General features: G+C 30.0%; 2 protein-coding genes and 1 pseudogene across 2 annotated transcripts; 1 reads left to right on the top strand and 2 right to left on the bottom strand.

Annotated features, from left to right (window-relative positions):
* The first annotated feature begins 2284 nt into the window (after nucleotides 1-2284).
* LOC124828768 (pentatricopeptide repeat-containing protein At3g12770 pseudogene) lies at nucleotides 2285-4177 on the top strand (annotated as a pseudogene).
* Nucleotides 4178-9022: 4845 nt separating this feature from the next.
* On the bottom strand, nucleotides 9023-9832 carry LOC124828770 (uncharacterized). The gene has a single exon (XM_047302146.2). It carries the CDS (start codon nucleotides 9682-9684, stop codon nucleotides 9172-9174), a length of 513 nt encoding a protein of 170 aa, XP_047158102.2. The 5' UTR covers nucleotides 9685-9832; the 3' UTR covers nucleotides 9023-9171.
* Nucleotides 9833-13512: 3680 nt separating this feature from the next.
* Nucleotides 13513-15334, bottom strand: LOC124828771 (ammonium transporter 2 member 3-like). Its single transcript, XM_047302148.2, has 3 exons — nucleotides 14729-15334; nucleotides 14314-14599; nucleotides 13513-14188 (listed from the first exon to the last, which is right to left on the bottom strand). The coding sequence occupies exons 1-3, from the start codon at nucleotides 15332-15334 to the stop codon at nucleotides 13629-13631; spliced, it is 1452 nt and encodes a 483-aa protein (XP_047158104.1). The 3' UTR covers nucleotides 13513-13628.
* Nucleotides 15335-15583: the final 249 nt, after the last annotated feature.

Here is a 15583-nt window from a genome sequence, read left to right as displayed (position 1 = left end):
TACCACATTCTTTCATCAAATATACCGTTTAATGTTCGTCAAGAGTGATTTACATTTTAGTTAAAAAAAGAAATATTTTTTATATATTTAAACCTTGCTCATAATACTGATCTACATACTATATGTAATAAATAAAGTATTGTAACGTTTACAAGCATTTACTAAAGGTGACGACTTAATAAATTAAAACAAAAGGCATATATAATTAATTATATATAATGATAATAATAATAAAACGAAAGCGGTTTTCTATGAAATCATAAATTTTTTTTAGTAAAACTTTTAAAGGAAACAAATACAAATTTATTTTTGTTTCGGTTAGCAATTAAAATATAATTTGAATTTAAATATGTTAAATTATATGAAGGTAAGTATTTATTTGACAAATTTATTTTATCGGTATAGCTTTGATTAATATATTTATCAAATATTTATAAAATGTTAGTTTTCTCTGTGGGTGAAAAAGAATAAGTTAATCCATTCTGGTTAGGAGTTCGAAAGGTCATCACCTTGCCCATTTAATAATATAAATATGTTTTTTAAATTTTAATTATTTAATTAATAGATTAAAAGAATTACCATCTTTAAAAGTTAAATTGTTTTATTATAATTAAATGTTGAAACTCATTTCTGTAAATATTAATAATTGAGTTATAGTATTATCATATCTTTTTAAATAAGTAAATATAAAAATAATAATTTTTTTTCAATTTTTTATCATTTGATTTTTAATTAAAAAACTGACTAGTAGCAGTTCTTGACAAATTTAAAATATTAACCCATCTTGTCTTACTAAATTAATAGCGAGTTAGCAGATTAACCCACTAAACCGGATTCACTTTGTTATCTTTAATTTTCATATTTTAAAGAATCAATACTTTAAAATTGATAGAATAAATTATATCTGTTTTCATGTATTTATACATTATATGTTGGAAAAATACCCTTCTAAAATTTAAAAAGATTTATAAATCAAGTATGGTAGAAGTTGAACTATGAAAAAATTAAGAAAACAAAAAAATAAATGAGTTTCTTGAATAATGATTTTGGGAGTGGATTTGAGGGGGAAAAGAAGTGAAAGTTGGATTATTTCAATTAAGGGAAAGATGATAAAATTTGAAGAAAAATAAGAGAAAAATTTATGAAAATTAATGAGTAAAGTGATACATGTAATAAATTAAAAAAATAAAAAAATATTTAATTGATAAAAAGATAATATATGACTATTTTATTATTATAAATAAAAGTAATTTAAATTAAATTGTAAATAGTATAAATTATATTATAATGAAATGTGAGTGATTATTTAGATTAAGAAAATTTGATATTGGTAAAAATATATTAAATTAAATTATAATTTTTAGAAATTAAGATAAAATAAAATTTTGGGGATTAGTTTAAATAAAATTAAGCAATAATTTGACTTTATGAAATTATTTTAAATTAAGATGTTGTCGTTTAGATTAACATAAATTAAATGAGAGTAATTTTGTTAAAAAATTTACATAATGATGAAATAATTTAAATGAAATTGTGTATCTTGAAAATTGATAACATTTTTTATGTGATGCTCAAATAAGAAAATATTATGATAAATATAGATAGATGATGATAAAATTATTACTTGAAGTGAAAATGGTAAAAAAAAAACCCGACATAGTGAAAAATGAACAATCAAAATGATAATTGTATTGAAAATGAACTGACTTTCTACTATAAAATCTCTTCACTCCACCAAATATCACTCTTTCCCAAACTTTTTTAATTCTGTTGCTGTAAATATTTTCAAATCAGCTTAAACAAACACAATACTTATATGTTCGTTCTCTGTTACAATAAATAGATAGGAATGTATAGAAACTAAAGGACAAGAATGGTAAATGCATAAAATGACAATCAAACCGTGTAAAAGTCAAGAAATATTAACATGCAAGGTAAATATATAAACAAAGTAAAGAACGATTATTGTAAACATAGAGAGATAATTATCAGAATAGAAAATACATATAATAAAATGGTAAAAATTATTTATATTTACTTTTATAATTATAATAATAATAATTTTATTAATTTTATTATCATAAAAAAAAACCATGTGTTTTCATTTAACACATGTTTTAAGAATACCCATACTTGTGACAGTACATCAATTTATAGTACATCAATTCTAAATTGATTTTTTAAATATAGTATGAAATGAAAAATTTATGTACGAATTCATTTTCTACTTTTATATTTATTTTAGATTATTAAAACATTTCCTATATATTAAATGATCTAAAAAAATTATGTAATCTATTTTTGCTTTGTAATTCAAATGTTACTGAAGATCTTGCAAAGGCCTCAATGAGTTCCGATGCGTGTCCTATCTCGTAGAGTGCAACAAATTTTGAGAGCCAAACCTCACGAAGACTCGTTCTATTACACAGACCTGTTGCACCTTTGCAAAACCACCGGCAACCTTAAAAAGGCGCATGCCCAGGTTGTGGTCGCTGGCCACGAGAAAGACGCGTTCATCGCCACTAAGCTCATTGATAAGTACTTCCTCTTTTCCAACCTTGAACTCGCATGCAAGGTGTTTGACAATTTGTCGGAACCAGATGCTTTCTGTATGAACGTGGTCATCAAGGGCTACGCTAACGTGGGTCCCTTCGGTGAAGCCTTGAACATTTACAATGCGATGCGTTGGCGGGGTATCTCCCCTAACAAGTATACTTACCCATTTGTTCTCAAGGCATGTGGCGCCGATGGAGCTTCTAAAAAGGGTCAAGTGATTCATGGGCACACTGTGAAGTGTGGATTGGACTTGGATTTGTTTGTGGGCAATTCCCTTGTCGCGTTTTACGTTAAGTGTCAAGAAATTGAAGTGTCCAGAAAAATGTTTGATGGAATTCCTCAACGAGATATTGTGACTTGGAACTCCATGATTTCGGGGTATGTTGTGAATGGTTATGTGAATGATGCTATTCAGCTCTTCTATGATATGTTAAGAGATGAAGGTGTTGTAGGTCCTGATCAGACCACATTTGCAACTGTTCTTCCTGCCTTTGCTCAGGTAGCAGATATTCATGCAGGGTATTGGATTCATCGTTATATTGTGAAGACAGGGATGGAACTCGATTCTGCAGTGGGAACTGGACTTATATTGTTGTACTCGAATTGTGGTTTCGTGAGCCAGGCGAGAGCTATCTTTGACATGATTTCTGTTAGGAGTGTTGTAGCGTGGAGTGCAATAATTAGGTGCTATGGGACACATGGTCTTGTTCAGCAGGCCCTCACTTTGTTCCGGCAATTGGTTGAGGCTGGGTTGTTCCCTGATGACATTGTGTTTTTGTCTTTGTTATCTGCGTGCAGTCATGCAGGTTTGGTTGAGCAAGGCTGGCAACTTTTTCATAGCATGGAAACTTATGGAGTGGGGAAGAGGGAGGCACATTATGCTTGCATTGTGGATATGCTGGGGAGAGCTGGGGATCTGGAGAAAGCAGTGGAGTTTATTCAGTCTATGCCTGTCCAACCTGGGAAAAATGTTTATGGTGCATTGCTGGGGGCTTGCAGAATACACAAAAATATGGAGCTTGCTGAAATGGCTGCGGAGAAGTTGTTTGTCTTGGATCCGAACAATGCTGGGCGTTATGTGATTCTAGCACAGATGTATGAAGAGGCAGGGCGATGGCAGGATGCTTCCAAATTGAGGAAAGTAGTAAAGGAGAAAGAAATCAAGAAGCCAATTGGGTATAGCTTCGTAGAGTTGGAATCAGGTCGTAAAAGATTTGCGGTAAATGATGAGAGTCATTTAAATACGACACAGATCTTCCAGATCTTGCTTAGCTTAGATAGGATTATGGGTAAAGAAACTCACGCAACGTGATGCCATTTTGTAGGAAACGTGGATAAAAATGAGTATATCCAACCATGGGAAAAGGGACGTCCTTTGGCAACTATGATCCACTCCACCCAAAAAGATTTATTGGTTATTTCACTATTTCTATATCAATTTTAGAATTTTAGAACTGGTCTTAAATAAGACTTAGCTGAAAATATGCACTTTCGATGTTGATTTAACAATGGATATTGAAAGTTGTTTTTAGCGTCTAATGTTGAAAGGTACAGTATTCAACACCATGATTTATTGTAAGTTGTGACTTTTAAACAACTTTCAATCTTTTAACTTCAGTGAGCTTGTGTTTGTTTTTGAACATGACTTTGGAAGAATACATTTGAGTAAATTTGAGGAGAAAGAGAGATAAAAGTGAAGTTGTTTGAATTGAAGAAAAGATGATAAAAAATAAAGAGAAATGAGATGATAAAAAAACTTTCACAGAATTTATATAAAATTGCATTTCCTCAAGTATATAATAACATTACATATCCTTAAAAAATGGTATTCTGTTGCCATAGATGAAAAAAGTACAAATCGATTAAAATATTTCAAAGTTCTACAAATTTGAATGCCCATATTCATGATGTGTTTCCTAAATTCTTATGGTAGGAAGTGATTTAAGATCTACAAATACCTACAATATTTGTGAAAATAAAAATACTTAAATATTTAATTTGAGAAAGCCCGTTGTAAACTTACTTGTAAGCAAAAGAAACTTGTGACATGAACTATGATTATGTTCTATAGCCAATCACATAACAACCACACTCAGTTATCTTTTATTTGTTACATTACAATAAAATGAACATTTAATTATATGACAAAATATGAATAAGGAGTGAAGAACTATTGGAATTACTTAGAGAAGATTTACTCTTACAAGACTACTGTGATGTCTATCAATTCAAAACATTAAAGATGAAAACATTAAAAAAAACTAGTAATACATTACTGAGAATATAAAGCACAATTAAAGAAAATATTTTATAACTTACCTTTTCATTATGAATTTTGAACTTTGAGATATTTTTCTAGGAAACATAATCAAATGACGATATATTTTTTGACACAATACAATGAATATAATTCTATCCCTCATTCATTTTATTTCTTGATTTCTATATGCAATGTGATGTAGAAACCTATAATGTAATTTTTATAAAAAGAAAAGTAATGTATTAAAATTATTTTTAAAGTCTTAGGTTGTGTTCGCTTAGGAGTAATGCACTATTAACTAGTATCTATGTAAATAAATTTACGTTTTAAACTGCGTTTGTTTAGAGGAATTTGGAAGCGAGGAGAGACGATGATTTTTCTGGATTTGTTGGTTTTTCATTTCTCACTAATAGGCTCAGATTTAAGGGCATGTAAGAGGAAAATATCCGTTTTGCCTTGGAAGAAAGATACTAGTCTTAGGGTTTCACAATGGTTGATAGAGTCTTCTCAAAGTTATTTGAGGTGAGTTTCGTCGTTTATGAGTGACATTGGTCGTGGTTCATAAAGTTGTGATGCAGGTTATAGGTAGGCAACTGACAACTGTTGAGACAAAAATCGTCTAACATATTTAAGTTTTGAAGTTTAACAAACCAAAAAAAATGAAATATCATCTTAGAATGAAGAGCATCTAAGCTAAACCCGAAAGGGGAAAAGACACATGTCTCATCAACAAGACTAGACAAAATTTATGGAAAATAAATTTTGAACACTAGGTGACAAAAGATCTATTATCTAAGAAATAAGCATAGTTTCCCAAATCGTCTAACCAAATGAGCAAAGAGAAACTCAAAAGACTCATACTCAAAAGCGCCTAAAGCCAATCCAAAATTCGTTTCTCCATACTACAACGACGAACTAGAATTTTGTGAAAAAAGAGTGAGCAACACAAGAGAAAATTAATATTTTGAAATATATACCACCGAAAAAAAAACAGTGTCAAAAAGAAAAAGACATCAAAACACTACTAAAAAAGAACATCCTCTGAGATAACACTTACCAAATAAATATATTTGGTGATATACGTTAGTTTCTGAGTCTAAACTTAATATTATTTGTTTCAATTCCAAAACCGGTGGTGGCATCGTTAGGATTAATCACCATACATTTGAGGTGTTGAGAACATAATCTAAGGAATGACTGGTCATCCCTAAAGGAGGGCTTAAGGAACTAATGATTTATTTGAGAACCTTCTTATCGGTTCCATGATGAGCGCCAAATTATCTTACTGAGATCTTAAGCGTGGATCTACGAATACGTGACAAGATCTTAGTGGTGACTTGAATACTCTTGATGGTCAAAATAGAATTCTTTATTGCTTAGAGAGGAGAGATCCACCAACAAAAGACTTTCCGATGCTCAACTAAATAAGAGAGTTTGGATCTTTTATGGATATGATAGTGAGTATGAGTGTTTCTTGAAAAATACTAATTATATTTATAGGATCAACATTGATGTATGTTATTATTAGAATAATACTTATCTCAAGGATATAATAACAAAATAGTTAATAATAATATAGTTAATAATAATAGAATGATTATCATAAATAAAATTATAATATCAAATTGTTAATATTAATTATGATATATAGACATTGTTTCAATAAACATAGTTTTGGATGATTCCAAAATAAAGAAACTGAATGGATGTTGTTGAACGGTACTATTTAGTATTATTGAGTCGATAGAAACACTAATATTTCTTAAATTCGCAATATTTATTCCTGTAACGTAAGAATTTAGTTAGGTTTTTGACAAACCTCTTTATTTATAAGTTATATTATGTATTTAGTTAAAATGCTAGTTTATCCTCTTTATTTTTATTATTTTTTTTTGTAGCCATGCTATTTTTGATGGAACTAAAATAGTCTTTCTAAATTTCTATTTTGGATGTTCTTTTTTCCTTTTTAATAGTTATTTATTTATTTATTGAAGTTTCTAATTTAGACATATTTATTTATTGTATATTTTGGACACCAACCTGATGTTATCATTATGCACAAATTTCACAATCAAAAGTGCAAAAATTATAAACTTAAATTACAATATATTAAAACTTTTAAAAATATATAGTAATTGAGAGCAACTCTTTTAAATATATCTTTTTATTGATAATAGATATATTTGTTTTATAAAGTAATTACGTATATATATATATATATATATATATATATATATATATATATATATTAATATTAGTTTGAAATCATATATATAATATATAATATGCACATATTTTTATTTTTTAATTTAATGCATCATTTCAACATTTTAATATACATTGAAGAAATTATTTTATTCATTGTATTCATCACTTGCAGTCTGACTACTGTAACTTCAATTCTTTAAGTTTATCATAATTAATTAAATAAGTTATTTCATTAACTATTTTGATAACTTACTAATTAATACATAACAATAAAATCATTCAATAAACTATGTTGAAATATTACCATTTCATGTAAAACTAAAATTTCATTAATTTGTTTAACTACAGTGTATATTCATTATAATGGGACAAACAATTCAATTTTTGGCCGAAAAATTTCAAATTTTACTGGCCATATTAAGACTTTGCTAAATCATATCTATGAAACAAATACAAATGCATCCGATAATAAAATTAAATATTCAAAGTTAACCATATTATGGGCACCATTTTTCTATATTTTTTATTTATAGTTTATAAATATTATATAACATATTCAAAATAAATAATAACCAAATATCATATTTTAAAAGTAACTATTGCAAAAATTTTAATATTAATAATTTTAATAAACTATCTTAACTTTTTACTTTAAATAAACAAATTACTTTTCCTATAATTTTACATATATCATATTACAATACAGCAATATGACTACGGTTATTTACGATATTAAACTAGTTAAGGAACTGTGATACATTTTATTAGTAAAAAAAAAAGAGTTTAAGACTATGATTATCCGTAAAACCATAGTTTATACTCTTAGTCAAAAAACCGTAGTCTATACTTTGTTAAAAATTTTAAAAATATTACTGTGTTTTTAAAAACTACTTTTATCCTATAATGTAGCTTATATTATGTAGTTAAATGCAATATTTATACTAATGTTACTTTTATAAATATTTAAAATGAAATTTAAAAAAATATTTTAGTTTAATTTGTCGTGCTTAACCGTCTATTAAATTTCTCTTTTAAGTGATTATTTCATAACGTGAAGTTCATTATCTTACATACATTTACTTCACTTAGCTATACATTAATATTTACGTAAGTAAGAATGCTCCCAGTAAAGTACTTAACAAACCTTAAGTTTGGTGTGTGTCATTGTTTAAGCACCTATTTAAGCACCTGCTTGAAGTGATTACTTAAAATAAGAAGTCCATCACCTTACGTTCATTAGTATATAAACATTTGTTCAAGCATAGTTTTAAAGTGAAACACTTCAAAAAATTTAAGTTTCTTCCATATCTGTTATAACGTCATTCGTATTACTTAAACTAAAAAAATATAAAACTTAAGTTTAAATGCACAAGTGTCATATATTTTATTTTAAACAATGTACCATAACATTAGTGGATATTACATTTTAACTTGCTTGAAGCAAGAATGGACTTGCTTAACATACTTAAGTGACATTTTTTGTGATATAGTTATAATCGAGTTTAGATATTTTACAGGATTTTTAGTGTCATTCACTGTTGTGTTTTCAAAATACATTTGGTACTTTAAAAATCTTTTTAATAAATTTTAAAACATTAAAATTAGTATTCATCAATCTCTTTTAAAAAACAAGGCAGAAAAATAACACAAAAAAGAAACTACCAAAAAAAAAAAATCCAAATTCGTTATAATCACCAAGATCATCATTGATTTCACTTGATACTATTTGTTATAAATGTTTGTTATTACTAAATCACTTTTTGTGATGGGATTAATAAAAATATATTATACTCCCAAAATCCGTCATAGCTTATAGTTTATGACAAATCCTCTTAGTTAAAAAAATGATTTTAAATAAATATTAATTATTTACTTAGACATATTCCTCTATAGTACCAAATATCTGGCATGCGTAGTATTGAAGATTATTTATCAAAAAGAAAACTCAAAATTGATGAAACTTCGAATCAGTTCACATAAAAAATTCTTCACTCTGCAAACATTATAAACTGAACGTAGTTTAGTTTACACACTGCGTTTTGCTAAAACAGTACCTATTTTATCTATGAAACATCACAAACATCATTGCAAATAACTCAGAGTAACATTCTTATACAACATTCTAAATCACTTCATTCACTTTTCTGCTACCTTTCTATAAATGTAACCTCAAAACGGGGCAATGATCCACTGCCACTGGCAAAATTTTTCATTGTACCCAACGATGGATATTCCTCTGCGGTTGCTGGTGCTTTCTCTTCCAACACAGAAGCCGTCGTACTATGTTTTTGTCTCTCACCACTACTTCCCTTGAAAATCCATTGCAGAGGTTTCTTCTTTTCATGACATGCAGCAGCATCGCCCTCTTGTGTTGGAACCCTTTTCTGTACACAAACCTTTCTCTTCTTCATGCCCTTCACTTCACCAATACAAGACACCTTGGGGGAGGAAGGCTCTCGTTCACTGATGCTTTCGATTCCACGATTTCTTCGAATCTCCATTGGAACAATCGAGACTCTACGTGGTGGTGACCGACCTAACCTTGGAGAGAAATTTCCTGCAGGACTCATATTAGGGTTTTGAAAGGCCACTGAACCTACCGGTTGCTTTAGCACAAACTTCAACAACTTGGCTTTGATTTGAGACAGTATCTTCATCATGAATGCACCTCAATGGATATAGTTTTGTGTTATGATCTCTGATCACAAAAGTAGGGCTACTTAAGGTAACAAATAAGGCACTGGAAATAGAAGACTTTGAGAGATAAATGAAAATGATAGCTAATTAACTAGAGAAATATTTGGTTGAAATTCATTGTGGAAGACAATGAAAGAAAATGTTCCTGCAAATCTGAATTGAAGATATGATGATGATTATATATAATCAGTTTTCGAAGTTTGGAATCACAAAATAGGTTAATTTTATTTAGATGCTTAGTGTCATGATTTTATTTCTATTATTAATGAATAAAAAATCATTTTGGATATGAGTTTCAAAGTAATAACTATTATACCATTAACCATCTTAGTCTTGAACAGTGTATAAATGTAAAATATCTCTACAATATCAGTACAGTTTATTCAAATTCAAAAAAGGAAAGTTAGATGGTTTTTATTTGAATGATTTGTAAGAATATTATGTTAATAAAATTAAATATTACATTAATTTTTAAATCATTTTACTTTTCTCTTTCTATACATATTTGAAAATCTCCTTTTTAAAATATATTTGATAAACTTCTTTATATCGCGATTAAAAAATATATTGTATCATACCACACTATATAAGAAAACTTTTGTTGCTATAATTTGTAATAATATTATATTAATATTTTGCGAAGTTTAATTTCTATAAACTAATAGATACATATAGATTCCTTTCTTTTCTAAAATTGATTTTTAATTTTCTTTAATTAGATAAAAAATCATGTTAAATAAATATTTAAGATGTAAGAAAATATATTTATCGAAATAAATAAATATTTTCCCTTGTTAATGTGACACATTTTTAATGTAATTTTTAAGATGTTAAACCTCTTCCTTTTTTACATAATTAAAAATTCTCAAATGTTGCCATTTTTTATAATATTGTTTCATCCATCCAAACACACCGTAATGAATCGGAAAAATCTTATTATGAAAGATGCCCAGAACAATTCATGTTCAATTCTGTCACATTTATTTCATAAAAGGAAGTTACATTATAATGGTGATATTAGCCTTTTAGGGAATAATGATTACATGATTAAAACAGCATAATATTGTAAATACGAGATTTTCAATTTAAGAAATCCTTATTATTAATTAATAAGTTTGTTGAAGGGAAAGATAACGCCAGCCAAATATCTACGGATTGAATTGTAGGCATAGTTCACTATGGATCGAATTTGCAGCTAGTTAATTATGAATCATCACTGTATATTACCATATCTGTAGATACATATATTACAATATTTGTAAGTAATTACTTATTAATCATATTCGTAAGTAGTAAGATACGGATCATATTCTAAAATAGTTATCCACGGATCATACGGAACAAAATATGGTTCCCTCTACGAATAATTTCCTTTTAAATTTGATGTGCTTAAAAAAATTTACTATTATAACCTGATAATGAAGTAATAATTAAATAACAGTGGAAACATATGTCAAATAATAATAAATATAATATCCAATATGTTTCGGTTACGAGGTCGAGTCACTCAACATCTTCACAATTTACTCTCTTCCACCGTCCGGTCTCGTTCCCTAGTCTCCTGTCTCGCTCTCCCGTTTGGAGGTATACTTCCTCTTAAAGGTGCTCCGATGCCAAAGTCAGTTGGTGAATCGTTCGGTAATTCAATGTAACAATAATAAATGTAGAGTAGATGCGATCACCTACCTCTCCCCTTTGACCCATATTTATAGTTTTTGGCATGAACTCAAGATTAGTGATGTCTTAATATCGGCCCAATCCTGGTCCATTACTCTTAATCTAGACTTACTTTAATCTCGCGGGATTGGTTTTTGCTTGTCACGGGTCGGCCGTCCTTGCTGGACGTCTTCCTTTCTTACCATAGCGTCGTCCGGTCATACAATACACAACATATTAATGTAAAACATGTAGGTAAGGTGTGTCTTCACTTGCCTACTAATTAATGACCAATAGAATGGTATTATTGAAAAAGAGTTTATATCTAAATGCGTGAAAGTTACGTATAGATTTTATCCACGAATTTTGGATATCAAACTAATTTACTATTATATACAGAAAAATATGTATGTAAGTCAAATTTATATATAGATACTAATCCATAGATAATATTAATATGAAAATAAAAAATTTCGTACGAATTTTAATATGTACTTAATATTATCAGTAGATAACTAGCAATTTTTTTTTGTAGTGAATGAGTGTATTTTATTGTGTGCGTTGATGAATAAATTATGGATAAATGTGAGATTAAAGTATAAGATGTACCTTTAAGGTGATGGTTATTAGTTTTTATATGTTAGTTTTGGTTGGAACTCACACATCCACCGTAGATAGGCCAAATTATAATATATAAGTGAAGCGCAAATTTCACCATATAAGTCGATTTTGTGGGGTTGAATTAGGCTTGAAGCCCACTTTCTAATTTGGTATCAGAGTCATGCTTGGAGCCTATCATAACGAAATCTATGTGGGCATTTTGTTTCACCCGCTGTCGGGCCACTATCGAACCACTCATTAATTTTACTCTCACACTCGAGATGTCTATACCTCGGCGTGAAAAGAGATAAGGCTAAATTATAATATATAAGTGGGGTGCAAACCTCATCTTTCAAACCGGTTTTGTGGGTTTGAGTTAGGTTTAAAGTCTACTTCTTTACATAGTATTAGAGCCATTGTTGGAGCCTTTACTAGCGAGATCTATGTGGACATTCTATTCCACTCGTGATTTGTCATGGGAATATATTATAGTACATCATGTATTGTTGAGAAAAATGCACAATATTAAAAAATGTTACATGAATAGTTATTGAAAAATTAGTTTTTCTTAGTTCTTTTTAGAAAAAAAAGGATTTTTTTTTTCATTTGTAAACATTTCGTTAAGATGTCAGTTTTACAGTTTTGAACAATGACACATATATATCTTTTATTACTTGTGAATGAATTTATTTTCTGTTATATATTTAAACAGTGGTATCAGAATTATAAATGTTATGCTTTCGATATAAACATTAGATGATGAGTTTTGGTATCAAGGTAATATCTGCACTTTATGAAAGTTATATAAAATATATTTTTCAACATATACGTAGATGTTATATTATAGTTTATTGTAAAACTCTATTTGTCACATAGTAAATACTTCAGGTACCATTTATTGAAAATGATATTTTAATAATTTTCACAAAAGTGTAGGAATGAAATATATATATATATATATATATATATATATATATATATATATATATATATATATATATATATATATAATGTATAGATAAACAATTTTTAAAAATAATATAATTAAAAACATATTTAATTCTATTTTTATTTATTAAAAAGTTAATGTCTTGATTTAGAGTTAACTTAGTCGATTGTAATATTAATTATACCAACACATAATTTATTAGAGTATTTGAGAATAGATTGTCTTATTGAAGTAAATTTCTCGTGGAAAGAATTTTCAATTAGAACGTGAATATCCCAAAGTCAATCATAAGTTCTTTTTTTTTTTTTTCTAATGTGACTTGTTGATTTTTGAAAGTAACGTATAAAAAGTTGTGGTGTAAAACATTGAACGACTTGTCTTCTTCATGTTTACCTAGCTATTATAAATGTAAATTCCTTTAAGAAGTTGAGAAGGAAAAGATGATGTACGAAATAAAGTACAAAGTGGATTTCATTGTCTTATGCAGTAGTGAAGTCTAAAGTTTATTAAATTGATGAGTTTGTACTTTTCACATGATGAAGACAGGAGCTTGAAAGTACCTCAATTCTTCTGTGTCTTTGAAAAAGATGCAAATTGCATAAGCTAATTCTACTAAACAAGTAAATGATACTTGCAAAAATAGCTTCATTCTATTAATGAACTGATAGCATAAGAAAACCAGAATCCAAGTATAATGCAACACTACTCTTCTTGGTTCCTGGTGAGAGGAATAGAAAACCTTCGCCGGCACAGAGAAGGAATGGTTGGACTTATATGGAGACGAAGAGGAACTCTCATTCTCTCTCCATCACCCCACAATGCGTATGCTTCTTCTCCATGAGCAGCATCATCACCAACCTCAAGCTCCTCTTCTTGCATCCTAAGATCCACAATGTGGCTTATAAGAACACAAACCAGGCTAGTAACAATTACATTCCAAACAATAATAAAACCTGCTCCAAGTAACTGGTACCATATTTGCCTAAACCCTTCACTCACTGATTCCCCCTTAGAAAAACTATAGATTAATCCTGGGCCATACTGATCATCGCGATACATTATTCTTAGAAGCCTGGGTTTTGCAAACACGCCAGAAAGAAGACCCCCAAGAAGACCAGCCACAGCATGAGTGTGAAAGACTCCTAATGTATCATCCACACTCTGAAAGAATGCTGATTTTTTGTGTAACACCATCATAGTGTACCATGGAATGGAACCAGACAAAGCTCCCATCAATACTGCTGCCCATGAATCCACCAAGCCTTCTCACATAGGGAAAAAAACAAGGTTAAAGAGGATGTTTTTTATATGAATAACACAGTTAACTTTTGATCGGTTTGAGTGGTATGGTTATGAGTGAGCAAGCATCATTGGTCAATATATTTACCTGCACCTGGTGTGATGCAGACGAGGCCAGTGATCATTCCCTGTACGGCTCCTATGACTGAGCTCTTGGTATATACAATCATGTCCAATGTAAGCCAAACCAGTAGGCTTGTTGCAGTACATAGATGGGTGTTGAAGATCGCCAACGATGCAATTTCTCCCACTCGGAAAGTAGCTCCACCGTTAAAACCTGTCCAACCCATCCACAAAAACCCTGCACCTCCCAGCACGTGAATTATGTTGTTTGGTGGAAAGTTTTGCCTGTCGTATGAAATTCTTGGACCAACCTGCCATTCATCCACACTTATTAACTAGAAAGTTTTTCTAGACTAGTTAAGTGAAGTTGTAGATGGTAATTTGTGAGTAGAAACTTATAGTTTGTAGAAGTAATAGTGTTGATAAAGATGAAGGGTTACCCAATAAGCAGCTGTGAAACCTGCAATGCCAGAAGATAAATGAATGACGAAGCCACCAGCATAATCTATTATTTTTCCCTCAAGGAAGCCATATTTGTCCCATATGCTGAATGCACCAACTGTGTAAGAGAAGGTAAGCCACAAAGGAACAAACAACATCCACGCATAGAAGTTCATTCTCCCCAGCAAAGACCCTGCAAGCAACACAACAGTGATTGCGGCAAAAGCAAATTGATAGAACACGAAGTCAGCCATTGGAAAGTACCCAGCACTTGACTTCGCAAGCAGAAACTTCCCACTCAGAGCGTGGTTGGGCTTTCCCACAAATGGCAAAAGCTCATTCCCAAATGCCATGCCATGGGCCCATGAAACCCAACAAATGAGCACACAAGCAAAGGCGTACAGGGCCATGAAGGCTGAGTTCACAGCCCATTTTCTCTTAACTATGCTGCCGTACAGGATCACAAGCCCAGGAACGCTCTGAAGGCCCACTAAGGTTGCTGCCGTTAGTTGCCATGCATTAGCTGCTTTGTTGTTCCACTCGGGAGATGCATCGCTTGGCAAAAGCGATGCTGGGATAGGGAAACCATAAGAACTTGCACTCATGGTGTTTGAAAAAATTTCTCTGCGGTGGGATCGAGTTTGGAATATAAAAGGTGACAAATTTTGGACATTTTTTTAAGGAACTTTTGAAATAATCGACTAGTTGTTTTTTCTTGTTGCGGTGATTCGACATCTGCTCTCGACGCACTAGATTCATTTCAATATTGTAAAAGAGCTAAACTGTAGAATCTAGAGTCAGGTGAAGTTTTGTACTTTTATAGTTTGCACTTGTAACAAGGGATATAAGCAATT

Source organism: Vigna umbellata, chromosome 1 (genome assembly GCF_029865625.1).
Source record: "Vigna umbellata cultivar VRB3 chromosome 1, Vumbellata_1.0, whole genome shotgun sequence".
Classification (NCBI taxonomy): Eukaryota; Viridiplantae; Streptophyta; class Magnoliopsida; order Fabales; family Fabaceae; genus Vigna; species Vigna umbellata.
This window is presented reverse-complemented; position numbering and strand designations above follow the sequence as displayed.

Excerpts from the sequence above, each read along its gene's own strand:
- LOC124828770 (XM_047302146.2), bottom strand. The coding sequence starts at position 9,684 with ATGATGAAGATACTGTCTCAAATCAAAGCCAAGTTGTTGAAGTTTGTG.
- LOC124828771 (XM_047302148.2), bottom strand. The coding sequence starts at position 15,334 with ATGAGTGCAAGTTCTTATGGTTTCCCTATCCCAGCATCGCTTTTGCCA. Across the intron at positions 14,600-14,728 it reads GTTTCACAGCTGCTTATTGG|GTTGGTCCAAGAATTTCATA; the intron begins GTAACCCTTCAT and ends GATGAATGGCAG. Across the intron at positions 14,189-14,313 it reads CTGCATCACACCAGGTGCAG|GCTTGGTGGATTCATGGGCA; the intron begins GTAAATATATTG and ends CTATGTGAGAAG.